This window comes from Uloborus diversus, chromosome 3 (genome assembly GCF_026930045.1).
Source record: "Uloborus diversus isolate 005 chromosome 3, Udiv.v.3.1, whole genome shotgun sequence".
Lineage (NCBI taxonomy): Eukaryota > Metazoa > Arthropoda > Arachnida > Araneae > Uloboridae > Uloborus > Uloborus diversus.
Genome location: NC_072733.1, coordinates 119,986,578 through 120,012,013, shown reverse-complemented (window position 1 = coordinate 120,012,013; position 25,436 = coordinate 119,986,578). Strand labels below are relative to the sequence as shown.

Below are 25,436 nucleotides of genomic sequence, written 5' to 3'. Positions count from 1 at the left end.
AAGTTGACCACTTCTACCCCTGTCTTAATGTTAGAAACAAATTTAATTTTTCAACTAGTATAGAGTATGTATTTACTCTTCATTTGATCATAAAATGGTTTCCTTTGTTTCAGAATCGTTGAAATATATGGGGTAAATGATGTTTTTAAATTTTCGATTCTAGCTTCCCCCTTGGGAAGGGTTTAGATCCACCACTGAAATCAACTTCAAGGATATCTTTGGTGGTTTGGTAGAATGGGGAAGGATTGGGTGCTTTCTTTGGAAAATTGCAGCACCAAAGTCTCAAAAACGCAGTCCTAGACTGTCTTTGCACCAAAAACGTTGTGAAGTCGATCTCTCCTAGAAATTTTCCATAACTGACCTCTGACTTAAGGCTTTCTTTGATAATGTTAAGAGGAAGAGGGAAGCAGAGAAAGTATTACCTCCCGAAATGTTTTTTGAAGCTGAAATCTATTTTAGGCTATCTTTGAGAAGAAAGGGTTAGCGGACACTCCCACAGAAATTTCTAAGAACAAAATTTTAGGCTATCTTTGGAGAAGCTAGGAAAAGGGGTGAGTTCTTGTCTCTGAAAAGTTCCTCTTCTCTCCCTTGGAAATTTTTCGAAATTGAAGTTTTAAAAATGCAATTTAATTCTTTGGAGATGTTAGGTGAGAAAAGGGAGTAGATTTAGAGATCTCGCTCTGAAATATTCCAAAATTGATGTCCTAAAAATGCATTTTAGGCTAAGTGTGGTTACATTAGGAGATTAAGGATAGTCGTGGTTCAACTGTTGTTTTTGAAATTTCATTTTGAAATATTGAAGTTTTATGTGCTTTATGTTGAGACTTTAGAAGAGAGGGTGGGCGTTTTCTGCTGGAAAGTTTTCGGAATTAAAGGTTTAAATGTGTACCTTTAGGCTGTTTTAGCTGATGTTAGAGAAAAGGCAGGGATCAGGGCTATACCCATAAACATTTTGACATTGAAGTTTAAAACGTTTTCTAAGTTATCTTTGGTAATATTAAGGAAAGAGATGGGAAATTTGGGAGCTTTCCTGCCTTAAAACTCATTTTGAAACTCTCGTTCACAATGTTAGATAACAAGAGTGGAAGTGGGAGAGGTTTCCAACCACAAATTATTTGAAATTGAATTAGCTATAGTGCAATTTTATGCTATGTTTGCCCAAGTTCAGGGACCAAACCAAATGTTAAAAAAATGAAATTCACTTACTTTTCAAAAGGAAATGATTAACATGTGATCCAAAGTTGTTGAATAGATTTTCTGCTCTCAAAAGCATTCTTCCCTACTTCTTTTGAAGTAGAGAACTCTTGTAACAAATGGGAAATCAAAGCAAACTCTGAAACATGTAAAACCACCCTTGTGATGGGCCCCAATCAATTGTTTGGTGTACCATTTTATGCCTCTCCCTCCCTTTCTTACTCTTATTACTATTTTCCTGATATTAAAAAGGGAAATTTTTGTTTGACGAGGAGGTTTTCTGGAAACTCCCTTAAAATCAAGTCTTCAAAATTTTTATTAAGAATATTGTAAATTCTTCAGTTTTCTTCCTCGTATAGTTTACCGCTACAGTGTTTAAAAAAAACTCTAGTTCCATGAGTTTCCACTGCCACACCCCTCAGTAAAAAACAAGAAATAGTACTGATATACTACCAAGAAAAGCTTGTTTTGTGTCAAAGTAGTTTTATTCTGGTAGTGATTTCAAAGTGATGTTCTTTTTGCCTGCAGTTTTGGTTCAAAACATAATTTCCTCATTGGGAAAATATGTTTTTTCTTTCCATTTCAGAAGGGTCAATTTTCCGTTCCTAAACAAGTGCTGCCCTGTGCGGGCAGCGCCTCCTCCCCACCCTAGCTACGCCACTGCCTTAAGGGAGTTAACAATTTTATGAAGTCTCATTCTGTAGTTGATTTTCAAAGTCTTGCAATGTCTGTAAAAATTATTGCTAATATAATTATAGTGCTGTACTATTCATAACATCATCCTTGTTTTCATCACAGGTCAAAGAAATTTCCATGTTTTAAGTTGACTTTATTTATCTTTCCCCATTAGGTTGTCGAATTAGCATCATTGAATTCTAGATTCTCTCCTGTTGAAAAGCTGAATTGCTTAATGACAACTTTAGTAAGTTTTTTATTAATTACAAAAGATTCTTAGAATTTCTGTAAAAGTATTTGGGAGCTAAGAAGTTCAAGAATGAATGTATCTAGATTTATCATTTCTCTTTTGTTCCTGTATTTATGTATACTTAGTCTTGCCAAGTTTCTGAAATGTTCAACCGGGACACTGGAATCCCCCCTCCCCTCCCTTCCCTTGCCAGCATCTCTAGTATTTAAAAGGTTATACACCTGTGGCAGATTTTTGGAGTGTTTTATATGGCAGTTTATTCTCAATGCTATGAATAAATGGTTACTAGTTATGAACCTAAAACAGGGGAAACAAAAAATGACCTAAGCAGATAAAATCCTAATAATCCTTCACAGTTAATTATTTTTAGGCCTTTTTGGTTATTTATAATCAAATTTATCTTTTTCCAAGACGTGAAGTAAATCGACCGGGCCACCGGGATTTTATCTGAAAACCAGGACGTCTGGCAAGCCTATGTATACTGTATGTTTCATAATTTTATGCAAACCTCAAACATCCATAATAAAAAGAAAAATAATATTGAAAAAAAGTTCAGTTTGCGCAAATATAATTAAGAGACGTGTTATTTTTTTTATTTTTTTTGTATATGAAAAAATGATTGCAAAAGTAACCAAAAGTAACCAAAAGAAAGTTGTTTTGGAAGTTACCTGTCATGTTGAAACATTTTATGCAAACCAAGTGAGCATCAGCACTATTGTTGTGGAAAAGTTTAAGCACCAATGCTTGATCTGCTAATGATAGCATGCTGCTGGCATTGAATAAATTTCATTTCAAGCAAGGCATTTTGTTACTAACCTGATTTGTATAAAATGTCTCAGTGTATTATGATTGCCATCCTTTGATTACTTTTGGAATCACTTCTATACATACATAAGAGGAAATCCAATGTTCTTCTAACTGTTACAAAATTTTCCCAAGCATTAACTTATTTCATTATAAAATTTTTAGGTATGCATGACCTTTTGATGCACCTCATATATTAATTGACAATAATGTCATGACCCTCTTCTAGGTTTAGCTATTTTTATGTTTCAAAGATTAAACGCCTCTGTGCTAAAAGTACTAATACTGCAAAGTACATTTTATTTAATTTATTTGGTCAAAACTGATTGGTAAGTGTAAGGGGCTGCCCACAAATGATGTCACATTTTGAGGGGGATCTGGTTTCATGAAATTGTGACTAGGGGGGGGGGGGTGACTGACTAGAAGTGTGACATGACAATTTTTTGCAGCCATTTGCCTATGAAAAATAGCATGACATGTGAGTAGGGAAGAGAAGCAGGTAAAGTGAAGTGTGCGCGACACTTGGTGACAAAGGAGGATGGATCAAAATGTTGAAAAAATGTATGACATTATCCATGGACACAGCCCCTATATATCTCTAAAATTATGTTTCAATCATTTATATCATGCTGCTTATAAATAGCTTTAATGGTTCCAGATACTGATGTATTCATTTTTGACTTTGAAAAAAAAAAAAAGATTTTTATTACTGGAATTATTATTTTCTTCTAAGTGTATTCTTCCCTTGGTTTCAATATGAATGGCCTTTGGATTTATAGGAACAAGAAATGTATTTAGTTGTAGTTAAAACTATCATTGAATGATGTATAAGTTTGAATACTTATGTGAAGAATTTAAGTGAACAACATGACACTACTCAAAAGCTTAGTGTTGGAGTACATTTGATCTTTAAAATGAAGGACATATCTTTAAACTATAAAAATGTGGATAAAAGTTCGGAGTTGCGCCATTTTTTTTCTCATCACCATGAAGATAAGTAATTAACACCAATAAATGTTGAAACATTCTTATTTTGTGATTCCTCAGTGAAATTATGGTCTTTTTTGCATGATACAGTACAATCTTGATATCTTGAGGAGGAGAAAAACTTGAGATGTCTAGTTTTTGAGCTATCAAGTTATTGAGAAAATTAATCTAGTAACTCTCACAGTTACATACACATACATAATATATATTAATATATATACTATGCCACCATTTGGCATAAAAATTAACAAGTTATTCTTAAACATTTTACAAGGTTTGAAATTTATTTACGTCCTTGTTTCAGTACTGCGATATCTAGCTTTTTTTTTTCTTTTTGACTGGATTTTAAATATTGTTAAACTGAATTAGGGGGCTGCTTCTGAAAAAGCTGATTTTCTACTTTTCATTCCTCTACAATTTCCTTCATCACAGTTATTCTCAAAAACTTGATGTTTTTTTTTATTATTGCTGAAATTTTACTGGAAGGGATTTTGAAATAAGCAGCAATTTTAACTTGCTTTTTTTTATTTACTAGCATCAATGTTCTAATTTTTCATCATGCGTATTCAATATTAAATTTTCACCTGCCATTTCATAGGAGTTAAAAAAATTGGAATGATAGTTATTACACTTCCTCTTTTCGTTTCAAAAGTGGTTAGCTACAAGAAATCAATCTCCTATCCTCTAAGTTTGCATGTGTTCTGAAGAAAGGTTCAAAGAATCTAACCTCTTTGGAAATATGGAGATAAAAAAGACCACACACACACACACACACACACAGCTCCTCCCTCATAACTAAAGCCACACTTCCTTATTATTTCTTCTCAATCTAGTTCTTATACTTTCAAAAAAAAGGATGAAAAACTAAAAACGGATGTCTTTGAGACTGGTTCTACTACAAAAATTGGCATTGGTGGTAATTGATACTTGCTTCCATCCAAAAAATTTCCACATATCAAGGGTTTCACAAAATACATTTCAAGAAAACTATGGAAATTAGGTAAGAATTTTTATGTAAAATTTGGGGGATTTTTTTCGACATATCAAGTACTTTAAGATAAAGAGGATCTAGATATCAGGGGTTTAACTGCACAGGCTATTCAGAAAGTAAAGAACGTTTTGGAATTTAAAAAAAACTAAGCACAAGAATTTTGTTTTAAATATACATCTGAAAGAGTGACTAAAACTCTGCTTTTCTACATAATCATCAAACAAATTGATGAACTTTTCATAATGTTAAACAACCTTTGAAAGTTTTTTGTGATAGAGTTTTGCCACCAGTGATCTCAGCCACTCAGTGATGCACACCCAAAGCTCCTCTTTGTCATTGTCAAAGCGCTGTGTTGCTAATCAGTTTATCATTCTTTGAAAGTAGTGAAAAACCACTGGGTGCAAGATCGCACTATAAGGCCAATGGGGGAAATCTCTCATCATTAACCTCCTTTCATCACAAATGTAAATTCGCCTTTTTTCAAATGAATGCACAATTTCCAGAAAGAGCTTCATTCAATCCGTTGTTTACCTTACACTCCATACACTTGCCGATAAATTTCTATCAATTTTAGTTTTTTTGCCAACAAAAACCAAATCACAGACTGCACCTCACAACTCAGGGGATTTTCAATTGCAACGCACATTTTAAATTTTAATATAAAAAATAGGCAGCTAGGGAATGTTCCCATTGTGATGGCTGAATGCAGACAGATTCTGAGCACACAGACACCAAAATATACGTGATTGGCACACTCCCCGTGGTTTGAGATGTAAAGGTTCTTTAATTTCTGAATAGTCCTCGCATTTTGTAAATATTTTGTATTTTAACTTTCTATTCATAAGTATAAAAATTATCAACTATTTCATTTTTGAATGTTACCATTTTGTTTTGTCACCAACATGAGAAATAATAACTCAGATATTTCTTTAGGAATTCCTTATTTTGAGTGTTACCTAAGTGAAATTGTGTTCTTTTGTACATCATATTTATTAAATATTTGGTGAATTAATTTTTTTTACATGAATTTAAAAATTACATGGTAAAAGTAAATGATCAATAGCTTGTTTCTTTTAAATCTTGCAAATATTTCAGGAACTCCTCAACCAAGACATAGAACAGTTTTTGTTGGAAACATACCATCCGGTGAGCTACAAGAAAGGTAAATTGTTTTATATGTAAACATCCTTTCCTAGTGATCTTTGTCTTGTACCACTAACTATTTTTTCACATCTAATACATAATAACAAAAACAGCAAGAAGCATTTGTTAATGCATATTACTTGAAAAACTATGCTGTAGAACTCAGTTTTAAAATTATTCAAAGAAATGTACCTGCAGACTCTTTGTGAAGTTATGACATGGCCACTGAGTAACACAGGCACGCACACGCATACACATATACACACACACACACACTCATATAGATATATATATATATATATATATATATACACACACACACATACAGTGGAACCTTTATAACTCGGCACCCTTAGGGAACATGAAACTATATTGACTTAAGCAGATGTTAACTTATTATTTCAATTGTTCATTATTTTAATTCCTAAATATAATAGTTTGTAGAAAAATAATGCAATGCTGTGTAAGAGATGAACAGAATGAATAGAAATGTGACAAACACAAGATTAAAAAACAACAAACCTTTATTTTCAAGCACGGAAACTTAACTGATTTAGTGTTAACATTGCCAATCAAGAAGTTTAAACTAAACATCAAATATTGATACGATATAAAATTGATATATTACAGTATCCCCTTTCAAAAAAATGTATAAACACTATAACACAATAAAACAAGTAAAAGCCAAGTCTATGTTTCTTCCTATTTCTCAATTGGTATCTCCTAACAGGAATTTTAGCATCAACATTTTCATTTTTATATTACTAACATTATCTTGTACAATGCAGTCGGGATTTACATTATTATCAAAAATAGGAGAACTAATACTACAATCTGGTACATTATTATTAGAACTTGACAAATTGTCAAAAAAGGATGAATTGTTATCCAAACATGGTGTATCATTAATTGGTTGACTGTCCTGAATAATGTCATTTGAACGTTTTATTTCATCACAATCAGACAGTTCTTTATGCATATCATCTTCAACTATACTTGAATCGGTATCAATAACAGAAGATGGACGGATTTGCTCATTATGCACTAAAAAAATTTTACCATCAATGTTGACTACCCATGTGTTAAAACCTTTTGGCTTAACTAATGTGCCTCAGCTTGTTTCTTTTCAACTTGCGAAGAAGTGCAGGGATGGAGTAAATGTAATGTTGTTCTAATATGATGCCCTAAAACAAGTTCAGCTGGTGACTTTCCAGTCGTACTGTGAGGCAGGGGCACCGATTTGGAAAAATTATTGGGGGGGGGGGCGATGTCACCGGGGTCTGGGGAGTATGTTAAAGCACGGAGCCCCCCCCCCCCCAAAAAAAAAAATTTAGATTTTTGTGCTTTGAAAATGCCAACTTACATATTTTCTGGTGTGTATAATTATACAAACAAACAATATCTGACATGGCATTTTCAAAGTAAAACAATCTAAAAATTGGTACACGAATTTTCTGCTTCAATTAGATCATGTGATTTGCCTTAAGTGAAGGACAATTTTACTGTTCCATTTTGTGGGGAGCCGTGAAGTGCCGTCATAGCTAAGCTACAGCACATACAAGGTAGTGCACTTGACTTGCACGGAAAGGAACTCCCAGTGGCACCAATTTATAACAACTATTGGGGGGAGGGTGCCATGACGGGGGCCTTGCCAGGGGAAGTTTTCTAAATTTGAGATAAAAAATAGTGAGTTTTAAAGATTTTTAAGCATTTTAGAGTCATATGATCAACATTAGAACCTCAAAAACTCGACTCTCGGTAAATCGACACTCTGAGAAACTCGCCAAACTGACACATTTTTTGGCTTTGAAATAAGAAAAAAAAAAAAAAAAACAAACAGTCATGGTATTTTCGAAAAAAGCTAATTTAATTTACATTAATAATTATGCTTTTAGTCTATTACAGAGCAGTGAATATGTAGCTCTGAAAAGAGTGAAATAATATTTAAATAAATCTAAACCATCATTAAAAGAATAAAGCATAAAAGATTGCTGTCGCACTTTGATTACTATAAGTGAAATAACTAATTTAAGCTTGCTTTGAATACGGCTCAGAGTTCATTTAATAAAAATAATGTCTCAAAATAAATTCTTTGATAGAGTTAAAAAAGATAATACAGATTACTTTATTAACTCTAATAATTGAAGAAAACTATCACGCCTTCCATTGAATGTACAAATCAAACATTGATATATTTTTTCCAGATCATCAACACTTAGATGAGAGCACCGCCGGCGACAGACTTACCCGGAGGTTCGCGCAGTGGGACAAACTCTATGAGTGCTCTCAGCACCGTAACACTATCATTATTCACACCACTCGTTTTCAATTAACCTGTTTACTACCGCAATAGTGTTTTGTTTTAATTTATTACTGAATGTATTTTACAATGTAACTATCTTCAAACAAGGAAAGTAAAAAATACCAACATAATTTTGTGATTTTAGAAACCATAATATAACAAATAATGTTCTTAAATTATTGAGGGGGCTCTGCCCCCCAAAACAAACCATTGAGGGGGCTTGGGCCCCCTCAAGCCCTATGGAGTCGGCGCCACTGCTGTGAGGAGTCGAACGATACATTAACAAAAATCGCTGAATTTTGTTACCAATAGATGAGTTATCATTCCTATCAGTTGATATTTTATCTAGAGCGTATTTAAATGTTTGCACTGATCTTTTGGCTAATCCATTAGATTTTGGATGATAAGCAGGGATCAGGGTGTGCACAACACCAACAGATTTTAAAAACTGCGAAAGTTCATGGGAAATAAATTGAGGACCATTGTCCGAAACAATTTCTAAAGGAAATCCGTACCTTAAAAACAATTGCTGTAGAACTGCTATAGTACTTGATGATACCATAGAAGAAGACATTTTGATTACTTTGATCCATTTGGAGAAACTGTCAACCACGATTAGGTAATTAAATTGATACTTTGAGCAAAATCAATATGGACAAGATGCCATGGTGCTTTCGGCCAGTGCCATGGTTGAAGCGGAGATGCAGGAGGATCTCTAGCTGTTTTCTGACAAGCTAGACATTGAGATGAAATACCTTCTATGTCTTTATCCAAATTTGGCCACCAAACATGGCTACGAGCAATAGCTTTCATCTTTGTTGCACCCTGGTGCATACTCTGCAGCAAATCCAATACTCTGCTCCGGTATACCCTTGGAATAACAACATGCATGCCCCACAACTAACAGTTCTTTTCACACGAAAGTTCATCTCTCCTGTTGAAGAAAGACAAACTCAGGATTATCTGTACTTTCTGGAAATCCACTCTGAACATACTTCAGTATTACACCAAGAACTTTATCTACTCGCGTAGCACAAGCAATGTCATCCGACATCAGAGGTAATTCGTCAACATAAGATACCTGAAAAATATCAGAAGGATACATATCTGTTTCAATATTTTCATCAGGTAATCTAGACAAAGCATCAGCATTCTGGTGTAAAATTCCCGTTTTGTACTTAATTGTATACTTCAATAAAGATAATAAGAGAGCCCACCTTTGCAATTGTGCAGCAGACATTCTGTTTTGTGAGTAATTACTTTCAGTTTTAGTCAACGTTCTAGATGCATAAGCAACAGGACGTTCCTCCCTTTCCACTATATGCGATAAAACTGCCCTTAGTCCAACAGGGGAAGCATCACAAGACAGTTGTAAAGGCAATCTTTCATCGTAGTGAGCTAAGACAGTTTTAGAAGTTAGCAAAGATTTACATTTTAGAAATGTTTCCTGGCACTGCTTGGACCAGATCCATGGGACATCCTTGTTAAGTAATTCATATGGGGTGATAACAATGTAGATGAACTTTTAATAAATTTAGCATAATTTAAAAGTCCTAAAAAAGATTTGAGCTCTGTGACATTTTGTGGTGTTTTGATATTTTTTATTGCAGACACCTTTTCCTCAGTTGGACAGATTCCAAATTCATCTGTTATATGTCCTAGAAACTCAACCTTAGTTTGCACAAAAACACATTTATCACCATTAAGATGCACATTGTATTTTAAAAATTGTTGTAAAACTTGCTCTAATAAACGAAAATGTTCTACTTTTGTAGTTGATGAAATTAAAATATCATCCTGAAAGCAAATAACTGAAGGAAAACCTTGCAAAATTTGTTCAATAATAGATTGAAACATTGCGGAAGTGGAAGTAATACCATACTCTGATCTAGTAGGTTACCCAAGATGAGTATTAAGTGTCAAAAGTTCCTGAAATGCGTCATCTAATTCAATTTGTTGATATGCATGAGTCAAATCCAGCTTCGTAAAAAACTTAGCTCCCCAAAGTGTTGCAAATAAATCTTGCTGGGTCGACAGAGAGTACTGATTTGCATCCAACATTTTATTGACACTGACTTTGAAGTCGCCACACAACCTGACTGTTCCATTCTTCTTTGGCACAACAACTAGCGGCGTAGCCCATCTTGAATGCTCAACAAACTTCCAAATACCTCTTTGCTTCAGAAGCCTTTTCATCAGAAACAGCTCTTTTACTGCATACGGAACCGGTCTAGCCTTGCAAAAAATTGGCTGAAAGTCATCCTTCATTTTAAGAATAGCTTTAAAATGCTTGATTGGTTTGTCACTCACTTGAAAAATATCTTTGTATTTTCCCTTAAGAGCCTCAACACAACTTTCACTTTTAAAGGATACTGAAAATATTTCACTCCAATTTAATTTGAAAATCGACTATCAGTTCCTTCCAAAAAGAGATGCACCATCACCCTTCACAATAACTAGCGGTAACATTTCGAACTGATTATCGCACTTAACTTCCATGAGAATTTCTCGCACTACTGGTATTTCTTTTCCATTGTAATCTTTCAGTCTAGTAGATGATGTCAAAATTTTTAGAATTTGGTAAACTGTTCTTTACCCGTACTTCTGATACAATAGAAAAGTCAGCAGCTGTATCAAGTTCAATGTTTAAATTTTTGCCATTAATAATGATCAGAATTATATATTTCTTATTTCCAGAAGCTTGATTTACTGATTTCATAGCATAGAGCGAAAGCTCAGAATCACTTTCAACTACTTCAACCTTCTTAGCTGAAGAACCTCTACTTCTACACACTGGTGAAATATATCCTATTTTGCCACAACTGTGACATTTAGCATTTTTGTACTGGCACTTAGCAAACTCATGTGTAGCACCACAACGATATCATTTCAAGTTTTTCTTGCCATTAGTATTTGCAGCAGAGTTCATACGTGGTTGAGGGTTTTTATTTGCGTTACCGTGTTCAGTCTTACGAATTTTATTCACAGCTGGTGTGAATGTTTTCATATTAGCGGAATCCCTTTAAGTAATTTCAATTGCAACAGCTGTTTCCACCGCATCTGATAGCTTTAAATCTTTTCGCGAGAAGTCGTTTTTTTATATTTTTATTACACAAATCATATTATGAAAATTCATTTCAGTAAGTAAATTTTCTTTTTGTTTTCTCTTCTTGAAAAGTACATTATAAAATCACTAATATTATTTGAATGCCTCGTGAGGAATAAATCCATAACTTTTGAAAAGAGATAAAAACACTTCATGTCAATTAGGTCCATTGAAGATAAAAAGTCCTGCTGACACTTATTTCAAAAACATATGGTGTCTTCTGTCTCTAGAGTACTCCCCTGGGTACATTTATCCAAGCCTTTTAGAATTGCACAAACAGCACAGGGTGCGGTGGCCTATTCCCCAGGTTAAAAGTTGAAATTCTCTAAAAGAGTTTTCCAGAAAAGGATTGACTGACCAAGAAACCACAGCATAAAATTCTGAGAATGGTCAATATGAAGTAAAGTTGGTAGCGAAAATTGAACTAGAATAGTTACTGGATGTTGACTTAAAGGATGGGCTAACCATAGGAAAGATAAATGTTGAGTTACCAGGATAGTCAAGTTATCCATGTGTCAAGTTACCGAAGTTTCACTGCATATACATAGAAGGTTTGTTGGTAAAAGTATCCACCCTTTAGCTGAAGACCAAAAAACTGGCATATCTAGAGAGGTTGAAATCTAATTACAGTGATCTCTGGCTTATACACTACCTCTGTTATACGCGTTTTTCACTTATGCGCATTTTTCTCACGGGCCCGGCCAGCAATGTAGGAAAGTAATGTTAACTCTTATTCATTTGTACGCAAAACCTAAAATGCACCTTTCACTTATGCGTGAAATTTTTTTATTCAAGTTTGTTGAGGAGACTTTCTAATCTAATAATATCCCCTCTATATTTCCTTGAATATTTGCAGAGTGAGTTTTGAATGAGACTAATATACTATATCAAACTTGAACGATGTTTATAAAGCAACAAGATGTGAATATAAAAAAGTCTGTAAACGATAAAATGTACTAAAAACTTAACAATTAATTCCATTTCACATTTATATTCAAACTATGGCACACCACGTGCTAGGTGCTACTATGTACGAGATGACTAACATAAAAATGATGAAATCTAAACTGCATGACTGTTATCAACTAAAGCTTCGATATAAAGCTATAAGCCCATTTGAAAATAAGCTGCTACAAGCTCGTGATATTGCAGAGTGACAAGCGGCTCGAATAAGCAAGTTCAAATGCTGACAAAGCAACCGACTACGATGATGAGAGATAAGCAAAGAGATCGGACGTAAAGTGCAAGAGGTTTAAATATCCCAAGGTCATTAGCATATCTGAGTCACATGAAGACACTCCTCACTGCTATCGCTGAGCACACGTGCCATCAGATTCTATCTAGAAGCTTCTATGTGACGCCATCCACTACGGAGTTAAGCTGAGGTGAACAACAGTGAAACAAACATTTGGTCGATTCGACCAACGCGAATTAGTGCTGATAAGCGTTTTTGCCTCAGTCATGCAGAATGATAGATAAAACATTGTAAGTAACAAAAACATACTCTTTTACTATTGTTCCTGTGAGGTGGTGAGATAGAATTGTTTTACTGTTGTTGCTAACAGGCATTTATGCCTAACAAAGTTTTAGTTAAATCACATATTCATGCTTTGCTTATCGGAAAATTTGTACCTGCCTTCTCTCTCTTGGAATGCATTCAAACACCTTTATTCCATTGTTTGGATTCTTTCAAGAACGTATTGTAACGGATTCGGTGCGACTTCCACTTTCTTGAAATGAAGACACAGTTCTTGATAAAAACACAGGAAATTTATTTACACTATGTACAGGAGAAACCGTTAACAACTGCTAAATTATTCATCAGCAATTATCACACAACACCGTAAACTCAACGTTTACACACGTATTTACTTCCAAATACGAAAACAACACAGCGAAATGCCTCGCTATAAACAGAGCTAATACACACACTCAGTTCGAAATATCAAACGAAACTGACTGTTTATCCATCGCTAACGGCTTAAATACACCGAAAAGAATTTTCTCAAATATTCCACACGCTTCTCGAAATGCGTTGACCGTTATCAAATTTTATCACTGAACAAAAAGGGAATAGGGGTCGTATATTTTAGCCATATGAAAAAGGGGTTGTATATTCATTACGGGAAACTATTTACAGGTTACGTTACTAAAATAATTACTATTTACAGGATTTGTAACATTGCCCCCTTCCTAAGGACTGCACGTCCCGGGCAGTACAATCCCCAGAAAGGGTGCCAAACTTCTATCACAAGTTTACAAATATACACATTAATTAATAACTAACAGATACAGAAAACACAATAATAACAAGAAATATTACTAAACATTAAAAGCAAAAATTATCTACAACTTTTATGTTATCAACCATGGTTGTTTACGTAATACTCATGAACTATGGCCATAGTATGGGGCTAACCGATCATAATGTACAACCCTAGGTTTTGCATTAGGTGATTTTTGGATTCTCACTACGACGTCATTTAGTCGGTTAACGACTTTGTAGGGTCCATCCCAATGCGACTGCAATTTGGGTGAAAGACCTTTCCGTCGGATGGGATTCCATAACCAAACCTTGTCGCCTTCGTTGAATTCATGTCCAGTAGACCTTGTGTCGTATCTGGTCTTCATCTTCTCCGCCGCGATGTTGATTCGCTCTCGTGCGAAGTTATGAACGTCTTCCAACCGGGCCTGGAGATCCTGGATGTACTCTTCAGGCGATGAAGGCGCATCCGGAGGACGACCGAAGACGAGATCACAAGGTAGCCGAAGCTCTCGTCCGAAGAGCATCTGAGATGGGGCAAATCCGGTAGTCTCGTGGACAGCACTGCGGTAGGCCAGCAGGAACAAAGGTAGCTTCTTGTCCCAATCCTGTTGATTTCTGGATACCATAAGCGAGAGATTATTTAGGATTGTGCGGTTAAATCTCTCCACCATGCCGTCCGATTGTGGGTGTAGTGGTGTTGTCCTAGTTTTCTCAATTCCGAAAATTTGACATAGGCCCTTAAACACAGCAGAGATGAAATTCCTCCCTTGATCGGAATGAATCTGCAAAGGTGTTCCGTATCTCGAGATCCAATGTTGGACTAGAGTCTCTGCTACGGTGGTAGCCTCTTGATCTGGAATGGGATATGCTTCCGGCCATTTGGTGAAGTAGTCGATGGAAACAAGAATGTATTTGTTCCCATCAGCAGTTCTTGGAAGAGGACCCAGGATGTCGATCCCAATTCGTTCGAAAGGAGCTCCAACGTTGTACAGAAGTAGCTTCCCTCTGCTTCTCTTCTTCGGTCCTTTACGAGCAGCACAGGCGTCACAAGAATGACACCACTTCTCCACGTCATCCTTCGCCTTGCTCCAGAAGAAGCGCTCCCGAACTTTATTGAGGGTTTTCAAGACACCAAAATGTCCTCCAGTCGCACTACTATGTATTTCTTTCAGAACATCTGAAATCCTGGATCGAGGAAGTAGTAACTGCCACCTAGATGTCTTGCCGTCGTCAGATTCCCATTTCCGGTGTAGCACGCCGTTCCGTAAATGGAGTGAGTTCCATAAAGCCCAGTATCTTTTTGTTGCAGGACTGAAGATGGAAACGTCCTGCCAGCTAGGGCGTCGACTGTCACTTTCCATGAACTCTAAAATTGGTTTTATGTCGGGGTCTTCAAGTTGATCTTTTCGAACTTGGTCATCACTCCATGGATCAGGTTCTGATGATGTTGGAGTCACTGTCACCTGATAGGCGGTAGGGCTAGTCGTTCCAAACTGTTTCTCGATTCGGGAACAATAGTGGCAGTTCTCAGAACAGGGTCTCCTTGATAAAGCGTCAGCATTACCGTGAGATAACCCTTTTCGATGCTTGATCTCCATGTCATATTCCTGGAGCCGCTGTATCCATCTGGCTATCTGGCCTTCCGGATTTTTGAAGTTCAAAAGCCAAGTTAATGAGGCATGATCTGTCCGAAGCAGAAACTTTCGGCCGTAGAGGTAATGATGGAAGTGTTCTACAGCTTTCACTATGGCCAGTAACTCCTTTCTGGTGACGCAGTAATTTCGCTCCGACTTTGATAAGCATTTGCTCCAGTAAGCGATGACATGTTCATTTCCGTCAATTTCTTGGGATAAAACAGCTCCAATTCCCTCGTTGCTCGCATCAGTGTCCAGGATGAAGGATTTTTCAGGCTGAGGATAGGCGAGGATAGGCGTTGATGTTAAAGCCTCCTTCAGTCGTAGAAATGCATCTTCGCATTCTTTGGACCATTCAAACTTTTGCTTGCTCTCCGTCAGCTTATGCAAAGGTCGTGCAATGTTGGAAAAACCCTTCACAAACTTCCTGTAGTACGTGCAGAGCCCCAGGAAACTTCGCAACTGATGGATGTTTTCGGGACGACTCCAACTCCTGACCGCAGATACCTTCTCTGGATCGGTTTGTACACCCTCAGAAGAGATGATGTGACCAAGGTAGTTCACTTCCCGGCGGAACAAATTACATTTGGACGGGCTTAACTTCAGATTGGCTTCCTTAAGCTTTTGCAGCACCTTCCTAAGATTTGCCAGATGTTCTTCGAAGCTGCGTCCCACGATGATGATATCGTCTAAGTAGACCAGACAGGATTCGTAAGAAAGTCCTCTTAACACTGTCTCCATAAGACGCTCGAACGTAGCTGGTGCATTGCAGAGGCCGAAGGGCATCATTTTAAACTGCCATAAGCCTTGTCCAGTTGTAAATGCTGTCTTTTCTCGGTCATCAGGGTGTATCTCAACCTGCCAGTAGCCGCTCTTCAAGTCCAGGGTCGAAAACCACTTGTGTCCGGAAAGAGTGTCCAAGGTGTCGTCTATCCGTGGAAGAGGGTAACTGTCTTTCTTGGTGATTTCATTCAGCCATCGGTAATCTACACAAAATCTGGTGGAGCCATCTTTCTTTCGGACCAAGACGATGGGAGAGGCCCAAGGACTGGATGAGGGTTCGATTACATCATTCTCCTTCATCTCTTTCAGGAGGGTCTCAACCTCTTCCTTCTTGGCGAACGGTAGTCGTCTCGGATGCTGTTTAATAGGGGGGTGTTCTCCAGTGTAAATCCTGTGCTGCGTTAAATTCGTACGGCCAACATCCTCCGATGTAGATGAAAACAGATGCTTAAAGTCGTCCACCAATTCTTCCGCAGCAGTTCTTTGATCTTTCGATAATGGCGCACTCCCAATTAACTTCGATGTCAAGTACTCAGAAGACACAGTCTCGGGGGAATTGATTCTTCTAATGATGCAGTTTACTGGAGTACAAGTTGCCAACACTTCACCTTTTCGGATATTCCTTGGCCTTTCACTCACGTTGGCGACTCTCACAGGAATTACATCTTTAGAAAGGTCCACAAGCGTAGATGCTACCAGTACTCCTTTTAGGCTATTGCTTAGGTTAGGGTATTCAATGAGTCCAAATCGAAAACTATTGCTTTCTTCAAGGGAGCCAGGTATTAATGATTCTGACCTTGAGGGAATCGATAAATCTGTTCGGGCTATTATTTGATGAGCGGATTTTACATCACTTTCTGCGGGGAAAACAGCTATGTCTTCTCTCATCGAGTGCAGCTCATTAGTCTTGAAGTCGAGAGTGAAGTCATATTTCTTTAAAAAGTCCAATCCGAGAATGAAGGGGTCCGTGATATTAGCGACGAATGCCGTATGATGGTAGGTGGCATTCCCAAACACTATTTCCAAGTCCACTTTACCGTCAATCTCAATTTTGTCACCTGTCACAGTCTGGAGACTTACGCGTGGCGAGGTCCACAGCAGTTTCAATCCAAATTCACGAGCCACATCTGTCCTAATGATTGTCACATTGGCTCCAGTGTCGACAATCAGTCTGCAGGGGTTCCCATTTACATGTGCGTAAATGAAAAGTCCATCACTGCCACTACTAGAAGAGGAAATCTGCAGAGCTCTAGTGGTGGTGATTTCCTTCCCTCGCGTAGCTTGGCGAGCCGGACAACTCCTTCGCAGGTGTCCTTCACTACCGCATTTCCAGCACTTCTGCTCTTGTTTCTTTTGGGCTGTTATGCTGCTCAGATGTCTTGTCAAGTCACCGAGTTGTCTCTCAAGTTCAGCGAGGTGGGACGACCTGGAATCAGACTCATCAGCTTCCTGAGTCCGGATTAGATGGCGATCCACACGGGTTGCTTCTTGGGCGGCCTCGTATCTCATCGCATACATCAAAGCGGATTTCAAGTCGTTTACATTCGCCATCCGGAGGGCCTTCTGGATCTCAGGATTCCGAACTCCGTCGATGAAGTAGTTGAGTGCCAGGTTTTCTCGAACATCAGCAGGGCAGTCACAAAAAGCAAGATGAGACAATCTCTCGACGTCCGCCGCTAGCTCTTGCAGGGTTTCCCCGGTTTTCTGGAAACGGGACTTCAACTGGAGTCGGCTGAAATCTTTCTGGCACTTCTCACCGAAGCGAAGCTCCAACGCAGATGTGAGGGCGGCGAAATCCAGGCGCTGGCAGTCCGGAAGGGTCTGGAGAATGTCCGCTGCGTCCCCTCTCAGGGATGCTGCAAGATGACAGGCCTTGGTAGCAGAGTCCCATCCGTTCGCTTCCGCCACTATCATGAATTGAGTTTTGTAAACCTGCCACGAAGTTTTCCCATCAAATGTGGCAAGTTTAATGGACGGTCGAGCAACCGATGTGGGAGCGCCAAACTGTACAGAGCTGCTTCCCGCGGTCGCCAATCTCCTTTCCACGTCCTTAAAGATCTCTTCTTTAAGTAGATGAAATATTCTATCTTCTTCTTCAAATTTATTTTCTACAGCATTGAATCGGCTTTCAACGGTATCAAATTTTTCTTCAATAGCATCAACTCGATGCTCTATGTCATTAAATTTATTTTCCATCACAGTCTTTACCGAAATAAGGTCGTTTTTAATTTCTTCTTGGTTAGACGTTAAGTCCTTTTTCAGCACCGTTAAATCGCTTTTTAACTGGTCTTGATTTGCCAACATACTTGCAGTCAGATCACTTTTTAATTGGTCTTGATTAGCCGCCAAACTTTCGGTCAAGTCACTTTTCACAGCATTAATTGCTTCCAGAAGTTGTTTTAATTGGTCATCCATTGCACGAGTAATCACCATAAAAACAAAGTCTATAAATTCAAACAGTCTTTATGAAAAAAATGTCCAAAGTCACACTTACTCCAAGAAAGTCCAGAAGAAGCCCCACGTTGGGCGCCAAATTGTAACGGATTCGGTGCGACTTCCACTTTCTTGAAATGAAGACACAGTTCTTGATAAAAACACAGGAAATTTATTTACACTATGTACAGGAGAAACCGTTAACAACTGCTAAATTATTCATCAGCAATTATCACACAACACCGTAAACTCAACGTTTACACACGTATTTACTTCCAAATACGAAAACAACACAGCGAAATGCCTCGCTATAAACAGAGCTAATACACACACTCAGTTCGAAATATCAAACGAAACTGACTGTTTATCCATCGCTAACGGCTTAAATACACCGAAAAGAATTTTCTCAAATATTCCACACGCTTCTCGAAATGCGTTGACCGTTATCAAATTTTATCACTGAACAAAAAGGGAATAGGGGTCGTATATTTTAGCCATATGAAAAAGGGGTTGTATATTCATTACGGGAAACTATTTACAGGTTACGTTACTAAAATAATTACTATTTACAGGATTTGTAACAGTATTCTTTTTCGCACAAGTGTGCAATTGGAATATTAGTCTTGATTGACATGGAGAGGGGAGAACAGGTTACGTACGAAAAGGTAGACGTCACTAGAAGTCGTAGTCAAGTGGTAAGCATTTACGTACCCAAAGGAGGATTTTTTGCATCCTTGTAGACTATAGCTTTGATCACGTGACATTTTTTAGGTTTTGGGGAATTCGCTTACTTACCGTACAGTAGGGTGGAACGAAAAAAAAAGTTTTTGATTTTCAATTTGCCGTAGTGCGGAAAAGTTGCCTTTTCATGCAAACAAGATGTAAAAAAATATGAAAAATATTGAAGCATGTCTTGAGGTGCCGCAAAGAGCATAAAACTTTGCAAAATTGCAATTTTTGCTACATTTTAAATTTTTTAAAAAAATTTTCAAATTTATATTTATGTTTCAAATGCTGGTGAAAAGCAATTTTTATGCTCAACAGGTCTCACAATAACTTTTTTTTGTTGTTCGGACTATGTATTGAGGTGCCGCAAGAGCAAAGTAAGTTTCGCAAAAACGCACTTTTTGCCGAATGCACTGCCATCTGGGAGCTTGAGTCATTGCAGCAGCGGATGTTTAAATGGGTGGGGCTGGTCAGCAGTGATTTGTGTGAGTGTGGCCAAGCTCAGATCAGGTGTCGAATTCTTTGTCGAGTTGAGTTAGTGAGTAGCGTAAAATTTCGTTAGTTGGTAAAATACTTCACTGTTGTGATTTGCAATGGCTCAGTCTAAACAAGTGCAGACGAGACAAACGTCAGAATGTCCTATTTTTGGAATATTCAGCGATTTCAATGAAGTTTTACTACCCACTTACGAAGATGTAATGAAATGCTACTATTTTATTAGACATGGCCTAAAACGTGCGGCTGGAAAAGATCTTTCTGTAAGTGAAATATATATGACTTTTTAGTTTCCAGAATAGATTACATTTGGTCAAGAGCTTCTTTGAGACAACAGGAATATAAGCCTAATGGATTCTTAGATGTAAAACAAAAGAATCAAACGAATTTAAAGACAAACTAAGTCAACAGCTGGAAACCTGTTCTAATCTTCCTGTGGTTACTTCCTTACCCATTGAAAATAACCTTCTTTTTGAGAACATGCAGGACATAAGTACCGATCACAAATATGTATTGGATATGTGTTTCACTATATCAAGTGGGACTTGCTCACTAGATTTATCTTCAAGGAACCTGGGAAAACTTCTCCACTCCAGATGACTTACATTTGCAAACCGTATATTTCGATTATACGTGGCATCTAAAAATCTGACTGAAAATCTCATGATTCTGACTCAGTACATTGTTAAAGTGTAGTAAAGTATAGTTTCCTTTATATGGGCGTGGCATTTCGCTAAAATTGTTTAAAACAAATAATAATACTGAACTATATTAATAGTAATCATTATTCATTCATACATTTTCAAGAAAGGATCCCTTTCTTGTACGGATCAAGTGGGCAATGCGTATGCTCCTGTGTGGTTTAACATCAAGTTAAAACCTACTCGTACTTAAGGCTCTAAACATTTATTTGAACGTATCTTACATTCACGATATCTCTCTCATGATTTTAAGAACATTATAGACCAGGTTACATAAAGAAATGGGTATTTTGATGCAACAGAAAATCTCCATTTGGCTATGTTATGCAAAGAGCGTAGAAATGTAAGAGAACTTGGATTACGACGTGTGTTGAATGCAAGAACAAAAAGTAGAGGCGGGGCTAAGAAGTTTAAAGTTTAACAAATTAATTTTTGCTGCCAAAGATATTACATCGATTTGATTTCATGGGGTGAAAATGAAATAACCAAACCCCCCTTGGTAAAACATTTGTCTAGTGAATCCCTCAAAGTGAAACTTGTAACCCGTAAGCGGCTCTTAAAAAGTATGGTTCAGTCGCAGGAGACGAAAAATTGACTCAAGAGTTATTTGGAAGAAAGAGTTATTTGGTACAGAAAAAAAAAACACTTTAATGTGTCAAAGTAGACACAAACATCATACAGGTTTAAACATTTATTTACAATCATTAAGAATACTTTGAATGGTAAAAATGGAATTGTTAATGTCTTTTATAGTATATTAGTGATACCTGCACGGCTTTGCCCGTTGTAGAAAAATTAAAAGTTCATTTGGTTTGCTTGTATATTTACAAATAATGTAAGAAGAATTTCTCGTCAATTGCCTTGTGCATGTTACGGTTCCACGTTATAACAACTAGGTAATTTACTCGCCCATCTTATAATTTTTCACGGGTAAATATGATTAAAATTGGAATAGAAAAAGAACAAAATCGAATTTTCGAAAAATCGCTTTGAGGTGCACCCCTCCCCCCCCCCCATGCTACAAAATAACTTTTTGCCAAATTTCATGAAAATCGCTCGAACGGTCTAGGCGCTATGCGCGTCACAGAGATCCATACATAGATCTAGATCCCAGACAGACTTTCAGCTTTATTATTAGTAAAGATTATGATTTTTTTTTATACTGTATTTTTTAATTAGTATTTTTTTCCTAATGTAATGCTTAAAAAATATATTCACTGCTATATTTTGTGCCGTTATATACAGTAGGAAAGCATAAAAAGGAATTTCATTGTTAAATGGAAATTTCGGTAATTATCAAACATTAAGCTCGTTGCGGCACCTAAAGATGTTGTAGTAAAGCAATGAAATTTCTTCTGCTTCTTTTTAAACGTAAATGACAACTTTTCCCCCCTACGGCAAACCAAAAAAATTGAAAAAAAAATTTAAGGTCATTTTCGTTCCACCCTACTGTACAGTGTATAAAAAATGACAAAAAGTACAATTTCCAATTTTACATTTTTATTAAATTATAATACATTAATGGAAATTATGTGCATATTTATTCAGTAGTATTTGTAGTGTACTATTAGTAGCACTATAACTGATGTTAACTTATTGCATTTGAGCTGATTTTTGGGTTTTTCACTTATGCGCGAAAATTTCGTTGTCCCTTTTGGTCGCATATAAGTGAGAAGTCACTGTACCTTCAATGTTATCTCTTTGGGGCTCCATTGGGGGTGCTGAGATTCTTGGAAACATTCCAAGTAGACCTATTTCGGAATGGAGCTTAGCTCAGCTGTTGTTGTAGCTATAATGTCCTCTCTTGTCTGAAATTTTATTCCTTTTAATCAACTCTTGAGCATGGGGAACAACTAAAAGTTGCATGGGCCATTTATGGAGAGTTAAAAACCTGTTGAATGTAGGAATTTGTTTTTGTTTTTTTCAAAACTTCTTAATCAAATGTGAGAAATGTGCTGGAAAATTGTCGGCAAAAGCTTTGAGCCTGCATCTTCTGAATGGTTTCCACTTGATTGCCGCCCAGTTTCTAGTAAAGTTTGATGCTATAGTGCTGCACCAGTTAAAAAAGGTTTTGTAAATAGATCAATTTTTGTATTTTTTTATGAAATTTTTGAAAAAAAACGTTATTTTGAATCTTTTTCTGGGTTTATTTTCTTCTAAACTCATCCCACTTAAATTATAGAGGCCTCTTTTTTAAAATTTAACCATGTAATAGTAATAACATTTCACCCTCTTCAGTAAAAATGTTTTAATAAATACGCCTTTGTTTTTTTTATTTTTTTTATTCGAAGCACCGGCAAAACTTCCAATTATAACTGAAGTTTTAGCAATCTTCAATTTACGATGATCATTTGTCATAGCTACGTGATCGAACTGCAGCGCTTGCTTTTGCTTTTTTTTCATTTAGGAATTTTATTCATTTCTCAGCCCCCCCCCCTCGACGTTTTCCTGCTCTGATTTAACGTTACATATTTGTGGGAAAAATACATAGAAAAAAGATTGTTAAATACCTTCAGATTGTATAGATAGATCGATAGATAATTATAGAGGTGGATATAGGTAGATGGTCAAAAAGAGATAGATAGGCCCAGATTTAAGGAACTTCAAGGGGTGATCAATGCCCCCCTCCCTTAACTATGAAACAATTAAGCATTTATATAAAAATGGACATGCTTTTTATTATTTTCTGACAACATGAACATTGAGAGTACCCCCCCCCCCCTCCTATGGGGCTGGAAAAGGTGTGTACGGATTTTAGTTGAAGAAAAATGATCATTTCACATGAGAAGGGGGGGGGGGGCATGGATTTTTTTTTTTGTTCAACAGACTTCCTCTAAATTCTTAGCATGGGCATCACTCTGCAGGTACTGCTAGTTATCTATATTGAACTATAACTCATTTAAAATTATGCTTGAAATGCAACCTGTGCTTGTTTTTAGACCAAAACAAATTTAACTATTTGTCTGCTGAATAGCCAAATATTTAATTTTATTTAGCTGAATATTTGGTATTCGGCTAAATTACTATTTGTTGCATCACTTCTGTGTAATGTTTTTAAATAACTGATAATGTAAGTTTAACCTTTATTTGCATGGAAATCTTTTGAATAATTATCTGGAAAACCTGAAAAAGCCAGAAAATTTTGTTCTGTAATTGTACTGGCAACCCTGTTGTGGTTCAAAACTGTTAATTACTTTAAAATATCTAAGCCTTTTTGTTTAAAAAAATGAAAAGATGTTTATTTTAATTGCTAAAAGTCTGTTGAATAGAACCCTTCCAGATAAGGGGTGCACAGATCTTTACTGAATGTGTATTTAAAATGGTGCCCTTTTTCTTTGTAGATGAAGAATTTGTTCTCTTTAACCTTTTTTCTCTCTTTCATTTACTACTTCTGTGAACTTGAAATGTTCAACTTTTTTGCATCATTAACAGAAAGTAGAATCTTATCCTCCAAAGTTTTTAATAGTAATGTCTAAAATTGCAGATCAATAATTTTTGATATTTTTAGTCAAACTGAACTTTTTAAGCACTTACATGAAAATAAACCTTCAAAGCTTGCATCTAACTTATTTGTAATGCATGTAGCTCGTTATTTAAATTATTATAAACAGTCAAGGACAGAGAATGGGTTAATTTACTAATCTAGTCTACTAAAAATGGAGTTTGTATTTCATGTAGATTCAAAACTTTTTAATGTAGTTTTGGAATGTTTGTACAATTTTAAGAGAAATGGAATCAAGGAATTTTTTTAAAAATTGGATTAAACACCGAATAAAAAAAGCAACTTATTGAGCACAATTGTAAAGAATGTGAAAATGTGCATGAATAATTAAACTATAGTTTAGCAATTGTTTTTGCCTCCTAAAGCTTTGTGATCTCCTCCATACACCCTCCAAAGCTTGGAAAGTAATTTCTAATCAAAAATATTTTACCCCTCCATGTCTTTTTTTAACCTGATTTTAATTTTTCTCTCGAAGAATTCTTATACAGTCAAACCCCGCTATAACGAACCCTCAACGGACCGACTTGAGAGATCGCTATAACCGGGGGTTCGCTACATCCGATTTTCCAAAAAAATAGTCAAAATTCGGTAATATTTTACAATAATAAATATCATACTTGCACAATGACTTCATTAGTAGTTAGGGTAATAAAATGAAGTTTTAGAAATAACTAGTAACTATGTATATTTTACTCAATAATAAGCAAATTAAAATTTTACCTTTTTTTTATTTATCAGTAGCATGGAAGAAAGACGTTATTTTCGGTTGAAAACTTTTAGATTTTATATACATATCATTAATTTTTTTCTCAACTACTGCAAAAGGATCCACAATATATTTGTCAATGTTTCCAGTCGCAAAAAAATTGTTCAAAATATTTACAGCTGCTTTTGAAGCGGAAATGGACGGTCCTGGATTTGCATCGTCTGTTCCCTCATCATTGTCCGAAGAATCATCATTCATATCTAAAGTCAAGTTCATCTTTTTGCTTACTTCTGATACGATATCGTTGTCACTAACTTCGCCAGATGTAGAAACATCGTGATCACAAGATTCGAAATGTTCAATTTCACTTTGAGGAAATACGTGCACTCCGTGTTTTTCCAGCCACTTGAAAATGTTGTCATCGTCGTCATCATTGCCTTTATCTTCATCCTGTTGTGTTTTTCTAAGTCCAGCATGACGAAATCAGTTTTTGATAGTTGAGTCAGATACCATCCTCCAAGATTTTTCAACCAAAACAATGGCATCAAGGAAGGAAATGTCACAGTCCTTGTTGTTATCGTAACATTCTAAAATGCGCAAGATTAGCTGTTTTCTGTAATGACATTTAAGGCTACGAATTACTCCCTGGTTTCAACGTGTGCTGAACAATCACAACAATTTTTCTTTTCCCTTGGGACAGCTCCTTATCCCATAGTTGGAGATACTCTTGGAACAAGT

General features: G+C 36.4%; 1 protein-coding gene across 2 annotated transcripts in view; it reads left to right on the top strand.

The window, feature by feature from the left end:
• The window catches only part of LOC129218200 (putative uncharacterized protein DDB_G0284213), a 75,192-nt gene that overhangs the window by 25,936 nt on the left and 23,820 nt on the right, over positions 1 to 25,436 (top strand). For both annotated transcript variants that reach the window (XM_054852416.1, XM_054852417.1), the window contains 2 exons: positions 2,045 to 2,116; positions 5,997 to 6,063. In XM_054852416.1, the coding sequence (XP_054708391.1) occupies positions 2,045 to 2,116; positions 5,997 to 6,063 (139 nt within the window). The remainder of the gene's footprint in view (positions 1 to 2,044; positions 2,117 to 5,996; positions 6,064 to 25,436) is intronic.